This window comes from Cupressus sempervirens, chromosome 11 (assembly GCF_028749045.1).
Source record: "Cupressus sempervirens isolate cs-2001-9-10 chromosome 11, ASM2874904v1, whole genome shotgun sequence".
In the NCBI taxonomy this organism is placed as follows: Eukaryota; Viridiplantae; Streptophyta; class Pinopsida; order Cupressales; family Cupressaceae; genus Cupressus; species Cupressus sempervirens.
In genome coordinates this window covers 236313410-236332899 of record NC_143128.1, presented here as the reverse complement: position 1 = coordinate 236332899, position 19490 = coordinate 236313410, and the positions used below count along the sequence as shown (strand labels likewise).

The window sequence follows — 19490 nt, the reverse complement described above, 5'->3', positions numbered from 1 at the left end:
TTATTCTATGATGATGAAAGTTATGTTTTTGAAACAAAATTTTTATGCTTTCCAAATGTTTAAGTGGTACTTGGAAAGAGTTGAAAAGGAGACTGAAAAAAACTTGAAATTTTTGAAATCTAACGGAGGTGGAGAATTTACATCAAATGAATTTGAGATATTCTATAATGATAGAGTAATCAAAAGATAGACTTCTGCACCTAGGACCCCTCCACAAAATGAAATTGTTGAAAGGATGAATAGATCTGTAATAGACTATGCTAGAACACTGATGATGGGGAATAACATTTCTTTGAAATACTGGAGAAATGTTGTAAGTACAGTTGTCTATACCTTGAACTAAGTACAAGTCAAGAAAGTTATTAATTCCATACCTTTTGAACTATGGTATGGATACTCACCTAATGTAAAATATTTTAAGGTATTTGGAAGCAAGTGTTACTTTCTTAAGGTCAATAGGAATGGTAAATTTGATGCTAAAAGTGAAGAAGGTATATTCCTAGGCTATTCCACAAGAAGTAAAGCTTATAAGTGTTTGAATACTAACACTAAAAAAGTTGTGGAAAGTGCAAATGTGAAGTTTGATGAATATATAGAGCTACATGAAGCTGAACGTAAGAAGGAACCTGGAAAGTACAAATCTTTTGCATTCTTTTATGAAGATATGCCTGATGGTGAAGCTATGAACTGAGTTGTAAATCAGCAACAACAAGTATCAGTGATTGTCAAGTCACATACAATGGATGTAGAGTTGCATTCAAGAGTTGAGTTGCAAAAAAAAGTCGAGGTACATTCTAATTCTGAGATTAGTGTACATGAAAGGAATGTAGATTTATCTAATAGAGAAGTACATAGTGATTTTGAAGTTGACAAACCCATTGAAGAAAGAAGAGTAGAACCAAGATTTTCAAAGTATGTCAAAAGACATCACCTTGTTGAACAAATTATTGGAGATAAAGAAGCTAGGCCAATGAAAATAAATAGGTTGAGAAGTGATACATGTTTTTTGAGCATGCATGAACCTAAGATAGTGAAAGATGCATCAGAAAATGAACACTAGAGTAAAGCCATGAAAGAAGAGACTGATCAGATTAAGAAGAACAAAACATGAACTCTAGCACTCAAATAGAAAATAAGAATGTGATTGGAACCAAGTGGGTGTATAGAAACAACTTAGAAGAGAATGGTGAAGTCACAAGGAATAAGACAAGATTAGTTTGCAAGGGGTATGCACAAGAAGAGGGAATTGACTATGGAGAGACATTTTCCCTAGTTGCAAGATTGGAAGGAGTAAGAACTCTACTATCTTACTTTATAGACAAAAGTTTCAAAGTTTATCAAATGGATGTGAAGTTAGCATTTCTAAATGGTATACTAGAAAAGGATGTTTACATTGAACAACTAGAATAATTTTTTGATCCAAACAAAAAGAACATGGTATGTAGACTACACAAATCTTATATGGTATAAAGAAATCCCCAAGAGCATGCTATGAAAGTCTTCACAATTATCTTGTGAAGATTGGTTTTGAGAAGACTAGTGATAAGAGCAATCTATATTTGAAGACAGGAGGAGGTAAATGTATTTTACTAGCTGATTTATTTTTATGATATCATATTTGGAGGTCAAAATGCATTATGTAAGACATTTGCAAATGAGATGAAGAAAGAATTTGAGATGTCTATGTTTAGGGAGATAAAGTTATTTTGTTAGTTTACAAGTATATCAAATGAAATAGGGTATTTGTATCACTTAGTCTAAGTATGTAAAGGAAATATTGAAAACTTTTAGTATGTAGAATTCAAAACCAGTTAGCACTCCTATGGTCACAAGACATAAACTATCCAAAATTGATGATTTTTCCAAAGTAAATCAAATATTATATATAGGTCTATGATTGGAAAGTTGCAATTTGTAGTACATAGTAGACCTAACATTGAAATAGTTGTTGGGATTGTTGCAAGGTTCTCTGCAAATCCTAAGGATAATCATTTGATGATTGTTAAGAGAATTATGAGATATCTAAAAGGAACAAAAGATTATGGTCTATACTACAAGAAAAATAATAAATTTGAGTTAAGAGCCTATACAGATGTTGATTGGGCTGGAAACATTGATGACATAAAGAGTACAAGTAGTGGATCATTTTTCTTAGGAAAGATATTGGTCACTAGGACCAGTAAGAAACAAAATTGTATATCTCAATCTACTATTGAAGCTAAATATGTGGCTATTGCAGTGAATTAGATTAATGTGTTATAGATCAAACAACTTCTCAAAGGCATGAAGGAAGAAATTACTAAAGTTGTGGTACTTTATTGTGATAATACAAGTGTTATAAATATATCAAAGAACCCTATGATGCACACAAAGACAAAACACATTGCAATCAAGTATTATTACTTGAAAGAATTAATTCAAGACAAAGAAGTGAAAATAGAATATGTGAATATAAAAGAATAGATAGTGAATATATTCACAAAAGATTTACCTAAGGATGCACATGAATATCTTAGAGGTAAACTAGGGGTGATATCCCTATCCAAAGCTACTTAAGAAGTAAGAGTACTTCCCTACATCAAATGAGCTAAATGTTGTAGCTTACAACTTGAAGCAATGGATCTTACTTTAGGAGGTGCCTAAAGTAATGAAGGAGATGAATCAAAAGATTTATAGTCATATGCAAGGTGACAGAGGGAGAACCTAAATTTATTATATCTACATTAACAGATGACAAAGAGGGAGATACAAAGAGAGAGATACTCTAAAGAGGAAGATATAAGGTTAAGAGTGATATAAGTTAAAGGGAGAAGATACATTGAAGGAGATTGAAAAAGATTACATTACCCTATATAGAGTAAGGACATATACTGATAGAAGAAGAAGTTTCAAAGATATTAATTTTCTTTTTGATATTGTTTTTGGTATTGGTTTTCCATCAATGCCAAAGAGGGAGATTGTTGAAAAGAGATTGTTTGAAGTGTAGAACTTATCATTGAATAATTATTGTTTTTCCAATGATGTCAAACCTACTACTTACTGGTGAGACAATTGCTTTTTGGTTTGAATGGTATCATTTGATTGATTGATAAAGAGGATTTGGAAAGAGAAGGTAACAAGGGAACCTAGAGAAAGGTTGAGTTATTTGAGGTAAAAAAGGGGCACTAAGACCAAGTAAGACATTGATACTATAGTTTATTGTTTACCTACATCAATTTTGTAATGAAAGATTACTCAAGCAAAGACTACAAGAAGATCAAGTAAAGAAAAGTGTCTGATAAGAATTGTCGAGCAAATAGTGCAAGCCAAGCAAAAAATAGTAGAAGTTGAGTGAAAATCAATAGGTGTCAAGAAAAGAAGATAAATAGTGGAAGTTGAGTGAAAGTTAGTATATTCTAAGTAAAGTTTAGTTGGTGTCGAGCATCATTAAACTTTAGAATGTACTGAGTGAACTAGTGTTGGCTGAGTGATAGAATACTATAGATGTCGAGTGACAACAAAAAGTGTTAAATCAAAGATTTGACAAATCTGAGCAAACTAATTTGATTTCTTGAATTATGTGAAGTGTGTGGAAGATAAATATGATGAGCTAGTGGAATAGAATTCAAGGTGAACCATTTTGAGTTGAATTTAAAGAAGATTTTAGAGGAAGTTTCTAGAGGAACTAAAATAGAAAAGTGGGTAGATTCATTGAAACTTACCTATCCCTAAAATGAATGATTGTGTTAAGTGGGAAAATATCTAAATTCTCTATTTATAGAGATAGTAGGCTAGAAGAAAAGGTTGTCATGTGGGAGAACCTAAGGAAGACAAGAAGTCTAGGTTGTTGCTTCATCTAGTGGCCAAATAGAAGAGACTGCAGTTGGCATACAAAGCAAGAAGGCTTAAGAGGATGAATGCTTCAAGGGTGAACAAGTTGTCACACCACAACTACATCTGAGGCCAGTTTTCGACCATTATTGGTCAAAATTTTGACTTACATTTTGACCAATCTTTGACCAACGTCGACCAAGTCATTGGTCAGAATTTTTTCGGTCGAAAGTTCGACCAACATAATAGTTGGTCAAAATTTTGACCACTATGTTGGTCGAAAAAGCCTCCATAACCGAAGTGAAAGTTTGCCTAGAATTGGTCGAAATTTTGACCATTAAATTTTCCCTTTTCAACCAATATACGTAGAAATTTCGACCATTAAAGCTGAAAAGTTTGACCAATGAATGTAGAACTTTCGACCAAAATAGGTAGAAATTGCGACCAATAAAGGTCGAAAAGGTTGACCAACAAAAGAGGGAATGTTGACAAGGAAAGGTAGAAATTTTGACCAAAGATGGTTGAAAAGTTTGACCAATTAAGGTAGATAATGTTGGTCAATAAAGGTAGAAATTTTGACCAATGATGGTCGAAAAGTTTGACCATTGAAGGTAAGAAATATTGACCAAGAAGGTAGAACTTTCGACCAATGCAGGTCGACAATTTTGACATCTGAAGGTAGAAATTTTGACCAATGAAGGTAGAAATTTCTACCAACGCCTGGGTGTGATTTTTTTTTAGGCATTCTATAAAAAAGTTCACATGCTTTCACTATGATATGACATTTTGCATGCATCTTGCAATGTCTCATCTAGCTGATGATGGATTACGGAGAGTGATCTGAAATGATGACACTAAAAAACATCACAATCAAATCCAAAATGAACTTGCATTAAAAATGGATTGTGGAAATTTGATATTGTTGATTTTGCATGCATGTCTACCAGGACAATCACAACTTAAACATAATAAGTTTAAGTTGTGATTGTCCTAGTAGACATGCATGCAAAATCAACAATATCAGATTTCCACAATCCATTTGTAATGCAAGTTCATTTTGGATTTGATTGTGATGTTTTTTAGCGTCATTGTTTTAGATCACTCTCCATAATCCATCATCAGCCAGATGAGACACTGCAGGATGCATGCAAAATGTCATATAATAGGGAAAACATGTGAACTATTTTATAAAATGCCTGAAAAATATCGAAAATAACTAATCAAATTGTCGTAATCACCGATAGTAACTAATATGATTCTTCATTAATATGCTCGATATAATAACTAAACTTGGCAACTATGCACAAAAACTTATACGCTAAAAGGAAATCATTTAGGAGATACAATATTTGAACATCCATATGTTAAGATTATACAATAAAACATCACTTGCCTGAGTCTGACAGTTGAGATTAAGTTCGTCATCCTCTCTACAGTATGTTCTAATGGCCTACACATCCACAAAAGTTCTAGCATCTCAAATTTGTAGAATAAGAATTGTTTCATAGCGAATGGACATGATTGACAATAAATCATCATATAAAAATACTCCCGTGTGAAGCATGAATGGCAAAGGAAATGAATAGTGTGATAGAGAAGAGAATTCAATAATAGAGGCTAAGTATACTTTATTTTCTAAGTATACTAACTTCTACTAATTCTACTAACTGCTACTGATAATGGGGCTCCAGGACTGCCACTCCTTGTTCATGCTTGCATTGTATTATTCTTAATGAGAAGGGTTCAAAAAAGAAGACATTCCATCCAGGCAGACCAAAAGGTCAAAGGAATAACCTCCAACTTGAGAACCTGAAACAACACAAACAAAACCGAAGTAACTTAAAAAAGTAGAAAGTCTACATGTAAAACTGAGCAAATAGAAGCTAGCAACAAGTATGTAAGGAAGGGTTGGGTACTCCTAAAGAAATCTCTCCATGTAGATAAAAATGTTCCTAGTCTAAAACTCATGGACATGTAACAAAGATTTTGGAACTATTATCCCTTGCTTAGCCACCTCAAAAGCATGCATACAAGTGGCTTTGTCAACTGGCCTTTTCCTTCACTTGATCGTACACTCTTTGTATTCTTTTCCTTTTATGTTCTTGGCTATTTGGATATCTATGATAGCTTGAACTTCTTTTCTCTTCAGGGGTAGTTATCATACCCAACTTTTCTTGTAACCTTTTGAAGCTGCTCCTTGTTTTCACAATTTTGTTCTTGCTAACAATAATATGAATCAATATAATGATAATTGGTGATATATCCATAACAACAAAAAGGACCAAACTAAAGTAATACATTGAAGTAGAAAATCTACACCTAAAACCGAGCAAATAGAAGCTAGCAAGAAGTAAGGAAGGCTTGGATACTCCTAAATCAGCCTCTCCATGTAGATAAAATATGTCTGTGTCTCTAAATCTCTTGAATCTGATATAGCCAAATCACAGATGAGAACTGAAGGCTCTTGCCATTGGGAGAATAAATCAATAGACATTAAGAGGTCAAGGGAATCAAGAGAGAGCTTAAATGATTGTGTCGAGCAATTGGAATCTTAAAAAACTAATTAAATATAATACTATGTAAATGTTTATCAAAAAATATCATTACCATTTGAAGATTTTTTTTTATAGCTATAAGAGAATAATAACATTGGATCATAACTCATAAATGGTTGTGAAGCCAGCTCCACGACAATGAAAATCCATACAAGCTAAATCTTAACCTATAGCTTTTTCATATTTTATTCTATGTATTTGAATATTCCTACTGCTATGAACACATGTGAATTGCAAACAACTAAAAAAGTTCCTAACATGTTTCCATAATTAAGAATTGATGTACATGGCCTTATATTATTATAAAGGCTTATGATCATTTCTTTTTTTGGAATTGTACTTTTTAAAAGAGTATTAATATCTATAACTATCTAGTGGATTTTTTAATTTTTTAAGTGATCAAGAAGGCCCAATTCTTCAAATCAAAAATCTTTTGTAGCTACCCTGTACCACACAACCTAGCATAACCAAAGAATGGATATGGATCCTTGCAAAAGACTTCCTTCATTTATTGAAAAAAGAACAACTGATATTAATCATTAGAAAGGACTGAATTCACTAAATCATATTAACGAAGTAGAATTTTCTAAAATACAATGTTGTTTCACATGATGATACTTTATATAAAAACCCTACTCAAATTATATTTTCATCTAATGCAAACTAATTCAACTCTCTCTACCTCAAGAAACTTGAAGTCTGGTTGAAGAGTGAAAAAGATTCCTTCTTGAGTCAGCAATGAGCGAATAACAAGAGAAAACCTTTCAGGTATGCGTATTGGATACTGGTACACGAGTCTGTTGATTTTTTTTGCAAATAGAGACTACACATTAATTTCATTAAAAATGAGATTTCCAATAGGAGTTACAACACATGAAAATTAAGAGAATAAATATAAGACTAAAGAGAGTGGAGGACATGAGGATCACTCTTTGCAATTCTAAATAATAGCTTTTGAATTAAGAAATTGATCTCTACTTCATCAAGAAACATTAGATTGCTGCTTTCTTTAATCAATGATAAACTAATAGAGCCACCCAGAAAATAAATATGAGAACTAACATATAGGAAGACCTCAAATGTCAGAGAAAAAACCAACTATTTATGACTAAAGAACTCAAAAAAATTCAACACAAAACTTTGGTTTAGAAGATAAAATCATACCGATTAATGCATCTTATGCTTATACACTTTGAACTATTGAACACACTAACTATTCAACATTAGGATGTAAAATTTAGATTAAGATCACCAAAATCCAAGGAACTTAACATTAGGTGACTACAGGTAATGTCAAAATACAAATTCAATGATCCACTAGAATAGGATCTCAAAAAGATAGGCAGGTATGATGTAATATTTAATTTCTACATATATAACTATATCCTGAACCAGTTTTTTATTAACATAAATATTAAAATTTTGCCTGAAAAAAAAAACTGTATCCCGAACCATGTCTAATTCAAAGGATACCATCATTGAATATTTGAATCAGTATTGATAGTACGAAAATCATACATGCATCCTTAGAAGATTGCACCCTCCTTTCCTTAGCTGATTTGGCGAAGCAAGGACTGGTTGAGTTTCACCTCACCATCACTGATATCTTGCATGTTGAAGTGGTCATAAAACTCGCATCAACAGGTACATTTCCCTCCTAAAGAACCGATCACCTTTTACAATAGGATTTAATCAAACCTAAAGAATGAACCTAACATGGATCACTCCAAAAATGATAGCCTGTTTACAACTTTGATAAACAAGAACTCCATGAAACTATCTCCATGACATTGTAGATAAGTTATAACAATGAGGAATTCACTGAGCCATTTAAATTAATAAAACAAATCGTCATCCTTTAAATATGAATTATTTAGGGCAATGATCCTACATGTATCAATTTTTAAAATATTAACAGAACCCTACGAGAAGTACAACCATCATAATAATGAAATTAATTGTCATCATTTTCACATCATAGGGACATACTTATGACACTCCCATTACTCTTGGCAACAAAATGCATATTTGTCTCAAATTTTTGAATTTTTCGTTGTTGACTGGAACAACGTGCAGATATTATTCAGCCTTTAAATTCTTACAAAATTAAATAATATAATGCATTTTTTAAAAAAAAATATGGAATCTTTGCTCAATTCTCACCATCAATCACAATAAGTTCCCTCCAGTATTCACACAAGGAATACAATGGAAGAGGACACATTTGATGTCCATGTTGCTGACATCAATAGGCATATAGTCTGGCATTGACACAATGTCCATATTGGTGTGCATCTAAAACCATTCACATTCTATAAAAGGAGATTCTGCATCACTACATAGAGTAACTCAGAGAAACTAAACTAAACAAATCCAAGGGTCTTTTTTAATACATTGAAGAGAATAGAGACACTCCAAATCTATTATGTTATTGAAGAGTACAATATAGATAGAAAATGAAGCTATGGTCCAAAATTTATGTAGAAGATACTGACCTGATGTTAATTATTTATTCACAAAGTGCTCTAGTCGTCAATATCCTTAAGACTGAATCATAAGCATTTTTGTAGTAAAATCATGCATCTAGAATTAGAAACAAAACAAATTAGAGAAAATTTCTTGTACCCTAGATAACTATGGTGCCTATTTGCAAAAAAAAAAACATTGTAAATTACGATTTTGTACTAGACCATGTTGATTGTTGCATAACAAGAGAGTTTTTTGAGTTTCTATCAGCGCTCTAGACTACAAGTTTAAGTCAAGGAATTGCTCATCTGTCTCATATAATTCATCTGATGTCATATTATATATCATAAACACAATCTTATATACCCTTGTATTATTTACACATTTCTAGAACTAAGAAGTTTTTCAGTGTCTTGAGCTATAGACAGAATCAGTTTTTATCATGCATCAGACAATCAAATTTTAGTTGAGCCATGGACAAAAGCTATTTTTATTCACGAATCAATCTGGATATTGTGCCAGATATCTTTTGAATGGCAACCATTTCTATGAAAGAATTTGAGCATACATAAGACTTGCATAGGGGAAGCTAAAATGAAAAAATCCAGTTGATGCTTAAATGTTTAGGGAATAATCAATGGAACAATGAAAGCACCCACAAGGCTAGAAAATTGATACGGGCATTGGAAATATAGGCTACCAGATATCTTGGTTCTCACAATGTAAACCACTTTAATGAAAAAATTTAGCAATCATTAAGTTTTACAGAAAGAAAGTTGAAAAGAATAATATAATTGATGTATAAATGCTTGCAAAGTCGAAGGATCAATAAAGCACCTACAGAGTCAGAAAAATCATAAATGATAGAATAAACATTAGAAATAAAGGTATGATTAAGTAAAAAATTTCATTACATCTCATATAGCAGATTTAGAATTACAGCCCATTGATATATCAAAGACTTCAAAAATAATTTGGCATCAACCGTACAAATTATTTGGGTCACCAGCACAGAAAACAATCTTTTCATTAAAAGAGTTATTTGAGCTTAAAAAGGCTAGTTATGACAACATCAAAAGATATAAATGAGTTAAGGTCTCTAATAAAATAGCTAGCAGAGATATCTGTTATTAAATATGAAGATATTCAAATTGTATAATTGAACAAGTTAATCCTGAATTTATAATAATATTACATTTCACTTCGTATGCTTATTTCAGAATTGTTCGGTACTATGGTTTCTACTCTCTAGTAGAAGAAAAAAAATTACTTAAGATGAAATCCAACAAGATGTAGGTTTTGGAAGAGCAACTAGAAAAAAAGTTGGCAAGAGTGGGCATTAAACTTGCACCATGAACACTGATAGTATTTACCATAGCATGCTAAGTCAGAGATTATCAAGAGTCAAGGGCAAGTCAAATTATTACCAAAAATTGCATAGAATTGTCTCTAATTTATAGTGAATACTGACTAATATTCTTAAGCTTAGTTTGAGGCTTAAGCATCAGAAGTATTAAAAGAATGAAAACAAACTAGGAAAATTGATGATCTACAATTAAGAAAATTACTCAGAAGCCAAATGAGACAAATTGCAGTAAATTGCAAGGGTTGGAATAAGTGTTGATAAGTTTACCAATAACACTCCTAAAATTAAAGTTAGTGAGTCCTTTCCCAACAGAATTTTGCCATATCGCTTCTAATGCTGGAACAATAGGAGCTACATCTGTACCAGGAGCCAGAAATCCCAGCCTTGTAAAATCATTTGCCATTTCTACATAATCTTCATTCACAACATGGACAACTGCATCAATCAAGATTTGTTTATTTTGTTGAGACAACACAATCAAACAAGAGATATTAATTCATTGTTGAGCAATAAATCCACCAGTTATCTCTCCTCTCTTAGACAGGTATAAAATTCAGTTGGTTTCAATTCTACAGATCTAAAAAATACCTTATAAGACTTTCAGTTAAATCAAGCCACATATAAGATATTCGTGAGCCAAAACCGGAATTAAGTTGAGAAAAACAACAAGTTCTATGGAATTTTAATAGACTAAACTTTCAAACTGCTACAAAATTATCCTAAAAGCAATGTTGGTTAAAGCTCCAAATTGCAAGAAATTGAAAACAGATGCCTTTCTAGCTCAAAGATGCAAGTGATTACTTGAAATATAAATTATAATTCATTCCTTTACTTGATTATTTGTGAACACTAAAGGAAAGATTATAGACACCTTTCTATGATGCTATAAATAAATTAAAAATGAAAAAAGCATCCCCAAAGCATTTGGATGAATTTTGGCATTAAAAATCAGAAAAAGAAAACGCTTCTTTCTTAGAATTCTCTTTGCCAAAGCAGCAATATGGGGGGGGGGAGGCACAAGGTTTAAATTCATGTCTGTGGACAATAAGATTGAAATGAAGTTTTGCATGGGAAAAGATTTGGCAATAAAAAGGATCGAAACTTAGAGGAATGGATTAAAATATTTCTTAAAATAGTGAAAATTAAATATGATACAATACATCCATTTAGACAATATGATTTTATCTTTTCTTCCTGTCACTTCTTAAATTTCCATTGGTTGATTGCTTGGGCTGAACCCACATCCATCTATGCAACTTTTGAAATTTGGAACTTATGCATATTATGGTGTTATGACAATATGATATTATGATGAATTTGTAATATCTTAACATTTTAATTTTCAACTCTCGACCATATGAGAAACCTACAATTTTTTAATATGTCAAGCTTACAATTTTCAATTTATGACCTCACACCAATACACAATGTCATGATATCTTAGCTCTATTATTTGAAGCCCCTGATCATATGGAATGTCATGACATCGTAATAGTCAAAATCTATCCTTCTGATCTTATGGCTATAGTGTAGCATCTTACATCTTCCTCCTTAGTGTCCTGACCTTATGATGAGCCTCCTGTAGATGCCACATGGCACTTTCTGCTGCAAGCATTTCATTGGTCAAAATAATCATTTAGTCACTGCCATTCAATTGGCTAGAAGGGTGCGCCCCTCCACATGTGGGCCAAAAATCATGATTGTCACTATTTTTCAAGGGTAAAACATGAGGTTTTACAAAGCAACTATGCAATATACTTATCCCAACTCCACCAAATTCATAGATTCATCATATTTTGTGCCTAATTAGACAAATCCATCATCAATTTCATCCAACGAGGACTTTTGATATGAAACCCCCAAATTCAAGCCTTAAAACCCTCAAAATCAAGGGTATCACCAATCTAGGTCAAGCACACACTTCCAGGATCTAAAAATTAGGATTCACCATCCACTCATCATGTCTTCAAATAATATCAAATAAAAAGTATACCTTGTTAAGCCAGACGTATGGCTGCATAACACCTAGCACTCATTTGGGTACCCAAATTAGTCGTTCCAGCACTCAACTTTGCATTTCTTTCACAATAACCTACAAATCTTCACTTTTCTTACATATTAGAGGTTATTTGGGCATGTTAGTGCTATGGGTTCCATCCCAAGAAGCAATTAAGAGTACACATTGGATGGAACCCTCATTTCTTCATGTTAAACTAGGCAAAACTGTGACTTTTGGCGTGACATCAGCAATAAAGATTTAAACCTGTTAATAAATGTATTAAATCTGATTCAAAGTCTCTTGATAACACTTTCCCAACATGAATGAAAGATTACACCACCAAAATATGCTTCAAATGTGCAAGAAAACTCAAAAATTTTATTCAATTCTTGGTTGTCCGTACAATTTCTATACTATTCCGTACATACAAATATCGACACTAGTCATATTAAAAGTAATTTACTTCAGGATTGAAATTGATTGGTGATAAAATGTGTATGGAGGGATCAGTTATGAAGTGTTTATGCAATTATTTTGTTCTGGTGATATGGTTAGAGGTCCTGTTGAACAGGCCCTAGATTAGTGACCCCAAAACCAAGGGTTTGGTGGCAAATGTGTTGTGTAAAGAGTAGAACCTTAAAATCTTGAAAATCTATTGTTTCTCAACCCCTAGAAGGACTATTTCACCCTTTCAAATCGTAGGGTTCATTGGAGTTGTGGGTTGCTGTGTAAAATTGGAGAATTAGGCCTAGTGTGGATAGGCTAGGGGTATCGGATCTTGGGTATGGTCCAAAAGGGTTGATATTGAAACTTAGGGAAGATGTATAGATCCCAAAAGGGTATCTTAATCAGATTTCAGTTTCCATAGTTGTTTAGGAACTATTGGAGAGAAATCCAAATTAGTGACTGGTGAGGGCTACTAGCTTTAAGGCTAGATATGAATGTTGGGTAAGAGATTAGTTGTCCAAAATGAATGGATGGATGGAACATGGTGAAAAGGCCATGAGGAGATGATTCACAAAGGAAGAATGAAGGTTGAAGCCTTGGAAGAAGTTATGGTGTTTGGGAAACTCTAAGTGCACTTGGGGTAGCATAGAAGGTAAGTCCTTGAGGGGACATTGGAGTAAAGAGTTGTTGCTAAATGAATGGATTTGCTATCTCATATGAAGAATATGGATACCACACACCACCTTTGCATCATAGAGTAAGAGTGCATTGCGCTTGTTATGGTGCTTGGGAATGTAGTTTCTTCATGTGATGCATTGGTCTTGGGGATCAATCTCGATTGGGTGTCAATGTTGGGATTTCTCAACAAGAAGCAACGAAACTAGTTGGGATTCACTGGAGTGACCTTGGAAGATATAAGGATGAAAGTTTCAGATGTTTAGGTGTTATTCACCATTTGACTAGTCACTTTGTGTCCCTGTTTCATCTAGAGATTGATTGGGACAAGATTCTCAATAAGGATTGGAGCATTGATCAAATTGGTACACTTGAGATCATTGCTTGGCAATCCTTGGTGAAGGAAGGTTCACTCCTTTAATTGTGAACTTATTGGTTGGTTGCAGACTAGCCACACCACTCTATAGTTTTCCATAATAGTAGAGAGTTGGAAAGTTCTTCTTGGCCAAGGCGGGGAGAGTTCATAGTCTTAGACTTGTGCAGGCTTCTTCCAGCCACTTCTGAGGCAATCTGGACTGAGGCATTACTCAAAATTCATGCTAAGACTATAGGCCACTCCTATGCTTTGAATAGAGTGTTGAAATTGGTGATATCAAAATGTATTTCACAAATTCATGTTATGGGCAGCAGTAGTCGTGGATCATTTTAGACCTACCACATGTGAAGTGACCATTTTATGTTAGTTTGAGCTTCACTTGGTTTCAAGAATACTATAATATTCTCTACTTAACAAGGCCAACCACGTGAAGGTGGAAGCTTGTCTAGCCTCACCCCCCTCCCCCTAACATCAATCTAAAGTACCCATTATCATCTAATTACATACTTCATTGATTCATTCATCCATTTATGAACCATAACATTCAATCAATACAATCACATAACATTCATTAATATGATATAAAATTCATTAATACACAATACTAATCAAGACTTCATTAATACATAACAATATTCATTAACATAAGATAAAAATCAGTATTAATACGCATCATTCATACATAATTACTTAAAACAAAGTTCTTTCATTATCCAACAAGGTTTTTGAAAGAAGATTTTTAAAACATCATTTCTTCTTTTTGTTTTTATGAGCTCTCTTAAGAAAAGTGCTCATAGGAGCATCCATATCTGCATCATTCTCCTCCTCTTCTAGCACGTGTAATGTCAAATTACGATGGCTCCTTCTCTTTGCAGGAGCAGGAGGCTGCTGCACTAAAGGGGGCTCTGTTGGAAGAACAAGTGAATGGGATAAATTGGCATACTCTTTTTCTTTTTTTAACTGTTACCAGTCTATAATTAAGTACTGGTACAACATAACATGCATTTTTCTTACCTAACAATGCCACATCATGTACATTAACATTTTGATCCGCCGCCATGTCAACATGTTGAACACTTGGAACATGTTCCACTCCTTCAACATGATGTTCAACATGCTTTGAAATATTCAAAAAAATATTATCGTGAGTGATGGATTCATTTTGAGCACTGCACATGAAATATGAGTCAATAAATTTGACTCAAATACTACACAGTTAAATCATGATAGCAATATCACAATATTTACTCTATGAGATTTGTTAGAACAAATGATTTATCAAAGTACAGAGTTGGAAATCATTATCAACTACTGATCAAAAGCTTAAAGATCCCTATTTTAAAATAATGAATATGTTTTAGCAACCAGAGATAATCTTTAAAGTAGTATTAGAGAAATAAGAACAAAACTATGTGAATGATCCAAATCATATAATAAATTTCCTTGCCAATCTATAAACCTGGTTCTCATTGCTCAAGAATACCCTAAATACATAATACAAGAAATGAAAACTACTATGATTTAATAAACAACAAATAGCCAAGAGAAAAGTCTCAGCTCAAACAAACAAAATCTCATGTACATTGCAATGGAATTGAGCAGCAACACAGACACACCTTCCAGTGATGAAAACTATAGTTATGGATTCTCAAATCATATAGTAAAATAACCTCAACGATTTGAAGACCTGGTGGTAATGGCTCACAAACTAATATCAGTACTTTGTGTTTGATATGCAGTAATTTAATCTACAACCACAATCAATCAAAATATTTTTGGCCTTCTCCTGGCAGGGTTTTGTCATATAATGTACAGGACCATAACTCTTGCTTCATAGTGATTACAGTCTGTAATCCTCTTTCAACTATGACCAATATTTGAACTTAGATGGTGTATATTCAAAAAGACTCTCGACAACTATAAAGTATAAAGATACACACATCTTAAAGACTGGGAAGTCAAGTCTCTCATGTCATTTGAGATGCATATTCTTGAGGATGCTAATAAGTGGTCTTTTATTATATTTTTATTACCATGGAACCCTCACTTGGAGAAAAGTTTGAAGAGGTTGTAGTCTTTAAACAATACATTTTCTAAAAGATCTGCACAATGAGCATAGAATATATGTTTTGATAAGAGCATGCTTGGACAATAAATGGAAGGAGAACATTTCATATTTCTAATTGCATAATTAATTTCCAATAGCAAATTAATACCTCCACCACTATAATGCACATTATGGCCTTCGTTACGAGCAGGTTCTGTGGTAGGATATGAAGGCTGCAATAAAATGTTATGCACATTGTTATGTAGTCAATTTACGTTCAAAACTAATACCAAAAAAGAAAAGGATCAACTATTCAATTTCATTTACTTTTCATCTAACCAATTTACCTGTGAGATATCATTTGGTGAACTGGATTCTTGAGCAAGGCTTATAGATTCTTTGAGTAGGCATGCAACCACGAATTTATAGCCTTCCTTCAATGCAAGTTTTCTATCTTCATCTGTGACCTCGACATTGAATTCTGTGCCTTGTATTTTTTGCTTAATATCATTAGTTTTGTATGTATGGTTTCACTAAACAAAATTGTTTGCAACATTATATTAAAAAAAATTATTTCATATCATTGCTTCTACTTACAACTCAAGACTGGAGATTCATATAGTCACTAGAGCCAAGTTTGTGTTGGCCAAACTTTTCTACTCTCGCTTTTGTAGCCACGGATGTGTCCTACAATCTATGAACAATTTCAAACATCTTAGATTATATATTTACAAATATGGATAATTAGTGCATGATTACAATGTACTTAATACTATCATGACATACCTCTTTTTTCCCTGTGCTGCTTCATTACCTCTATCTTCAGATAGCCTTTTCTCCTTTGCATCTTCTACTATTTCATTCCACTCCATTGGTGGAATCATAGCTAGACGGTCGTACTTTGGGTTATCCTTAAGAGCCCTTCTATATTGATCCCTCACAGTCTTTATATGCTTTGCTGCTCTTTTGAGAAGTAGGCCATTGTTAAACATGTCTTTTCCAAATTTCTCGTCAAAAGATGCAATGAGCTGATTTTTTAATTCCATGGTTTTTAAATTCCACCTTTTTAAAAACAAATAGATTGTTAGATCAATAGCTTTAATATATTACAGTAAATGAAAGAAAAGAAAAATTATGTAGAAATGATATGAAACTACGTACCTTTTACGTATGGTGGGTCCGAATAGTCTCAATGTCATATGAAAAAGATGTTCAAAGAAAACATTATTACCTACAAAAACATAAAGGATTTATCAATCCAAAACGAGTAATATAAAAATAGATTTTTTTTACACTTTAAATAAAAACAATTTTAAAGCACCTGGAAGCTTTCGTTCTCTTAATGGAAACATAATTTTCTTATTCAGCAATAATGTCCCTTCATATGAACCAATACTAATGACACGAACTGCTCCAGGAAATGGATCAACTTCACCAGTACTGCTCTCTACTAGTCTATCAACTGAAACATCGTGACAATTAAAGTAGACACCAAATGAATTAAAGCATACTTATGGATATAATCAAATTGAAGAAATCGACTAGCAAAAATGTTTTTTCCTCGCATTCCATTAAGGATTTAATTCAGGATAATCAAATAGTGTATTAAAGACACCATATTTTTAGAATTCATGATATATTGTTGTTTATGTTTATGATAAGATAATGTGTGATTTTTAATCATCTATGTTTAGGATAGCTTTCAATGGTCCATGGTCTATTATCACAGTGATAGTTCAAGAATATAAAAGTATCTATGCACATAAATCATACAGAAACATCGTAGAGAAACATAAAATACAAAATTAAAAAATATTTTTTAAATGATGTTTCAGTTTACTTTTGGATTCAAAGGTTAGACTATTTTTTCCATGTGAATCTGAAACATTAATTCAAAAAGTAGCACAAAATCTTGCCTACGTAGTACAATATATGTATGTATGTATGTATGCATGGTGTGTGTATGCATGTGTTTGTGTGTATGCATGCTTCTGTAGACATCATTTAAGCACTGATATGCTACTTCGTTGTTCATCAACTTGTACAAATACATTACAAAATATAGCAAAACAAGGTTTTACCAGTTCTAGTGGGCATAGATGAAGATGTTTGCATGGCCCTTGTTGTCGACAATGCACTAGGCAATAGTGGACCAACAATCGAAGGAGGAGTCTGCACATCATAATGAGCTGAGGAATACAATATTGTTAGCAAAGACATTTGCAATGGATAAAGATCAAATCAGATACTAGCTAGAAATGTCCACACAAAAAAAGTAAGTGTTATAATGTTGATGAAAACAAAGTGCTACTTACACGAAGGTTGTGCACAACGACCATCACCATGTTCACCATGTGATGTCACAAATGGCACAAATGTCTATACAAGTACACATAAAATTAGAGATCAAGATCCATAAGATAGTATAAAATATTCATATCTATTGAACTTCTATTATTGCTTTAGTTGAATTACCGCTTACCTGCAAAGATTGGATTCTACGGCCCAATTCCATTCTCAGTGCCTCTTTCTCCTCACTTTTGTCACCCTCAATGATAATGTTAACAAGTTCATCAGTGTATCTTTGCTTGATTTGCTGGGTGATGAACACAGGGTCGGTACTAAGGGCGATGTTATGTAGATATGAAGCTCGTATTTCAGATCGCATTTGATCAGCAGTCATTCTAGCTTTTTCCTGTCATTTGTGACATTAAATATCAGTAAAATTTCATCAAAACAACTCCAAAGCCATAAAGAAAAGAACATAATAATATGACATTTGTTTCTATATTAACATTTAAATTTACAATATTTAATGTTTACCTCTACTGAAGGTGTCTGAGATGGTGCATCCATATCACCCTGTGAAAAAAATTAGTAAGTCTTAGAAATCAACAGCGAAATTAAAGTAATAGACCTACCAAAAAAAAATATTAATAATAAAGTAGATTGTATATGTAAATCATTTGTCTTAAGTTAAAAATTTAGTGTAACTAATGTGTATATCTAAAAAAAAATTGACATGTTCTACTTAATGTTTATATGTGCACATATGGTTTACAAAGAAAAGTTTGGTCGTACAAAACCCCATCATAGTTGACATTGATCCTAGCTGGACATTTCATTGATCATCATGATCTTCATCCATGTCATCATCATCATCATCATCATCATCATCATCACCATCTTCATCACCATCATCATCATCTTCATCACCATCATCATCATCACCATCATCGCCATGATCATGATCTTCATCAACATCATCATCATCATTATCACCATTATCGTTAGCATGACCAAAATCATCACCATCTTCTTCATCTTCACCACTGGGTAACTGTTGTTCCTGATAATCATTTACTTCCTCTTTTGCTTCTTCAATTTCTTCTTCTTCGATCACATTATACTTTACCGGCCTTCCTCTTGGGTCATGTTTAACAACAAATGACCAACCTAGTTTCTGTGGAACACCAAAATAAAACACTTGCTCGCACTGGCTTGGAAGAACATAGGGCTCATCTCTGACTGGCTCAAATGACCTTGTATTAATCATAGTAAATCCACTATCATGTTCAATAAAAGTCCTATCAGGATCATTTCGATTCAGTCGTAACCTAAACCATTTGACGACAAATAGAACTATTTTGAATGAATTAAAGTCACACTCAAGTATATCATCCAAAATGCCATAGTATCGATTTTCAAATTGTTGAGGATGTATGTCAGTTCTAGATGAAATATTGGTG

The 19490-nt window shown here is 32.9% G+C and overlaps 1 protein-coding gene across 1 annotated transcript; it reads right to left on the bottom strand.

The window, feature by feature from the left end:
- Positions 1-5553: 5553 nt before the first annotated feature.
- Positions 5554-18639, bottom strand: LOC149529038 (uncharacterized). The gene is made up of 3 exons (XM_089808100.1): positions 18565-18639; positions 18224-18436; positions 5554-5619 (listed from the first exon to the last, which is right to left on the bottom strand). The coding sequence occupies exons 1-3, from the start codon at positions 18595-18597 to the stop codon at positions 5554-5556; spliced, it is 312 nt and encodes a 103-aa protein (XP_089664226.1). The 5' UTR covers positions 18598-18639.
- Positions 18640-19490: the final 851 nt, after the last annotated feature.

Excerpts from the sequence above, each read along its gene's own strand:
- LOC149529038 (XM_089808100.1), bottom strand. The coding sequence starts at position 18,597 with ATGGATGCACCATCTCAGACACCTTCAGTAGAG. Across the intron at positions 18,437-18,564 it reads CTCAGACACCTTCAGTAGAG|GAAAAAGCTAGAATGACTGC; the intron begins GTAAACATTAAA and ends CACAAATGACAG. Across the intron at positions 5,620-18,223 it reads GTAGAATCCAATCTTTGCAG|GTTCTCAAGTTGGAGGTTAT; the intron begins GTAAGCGGTAAT and ends GTGTTGTTTCAG.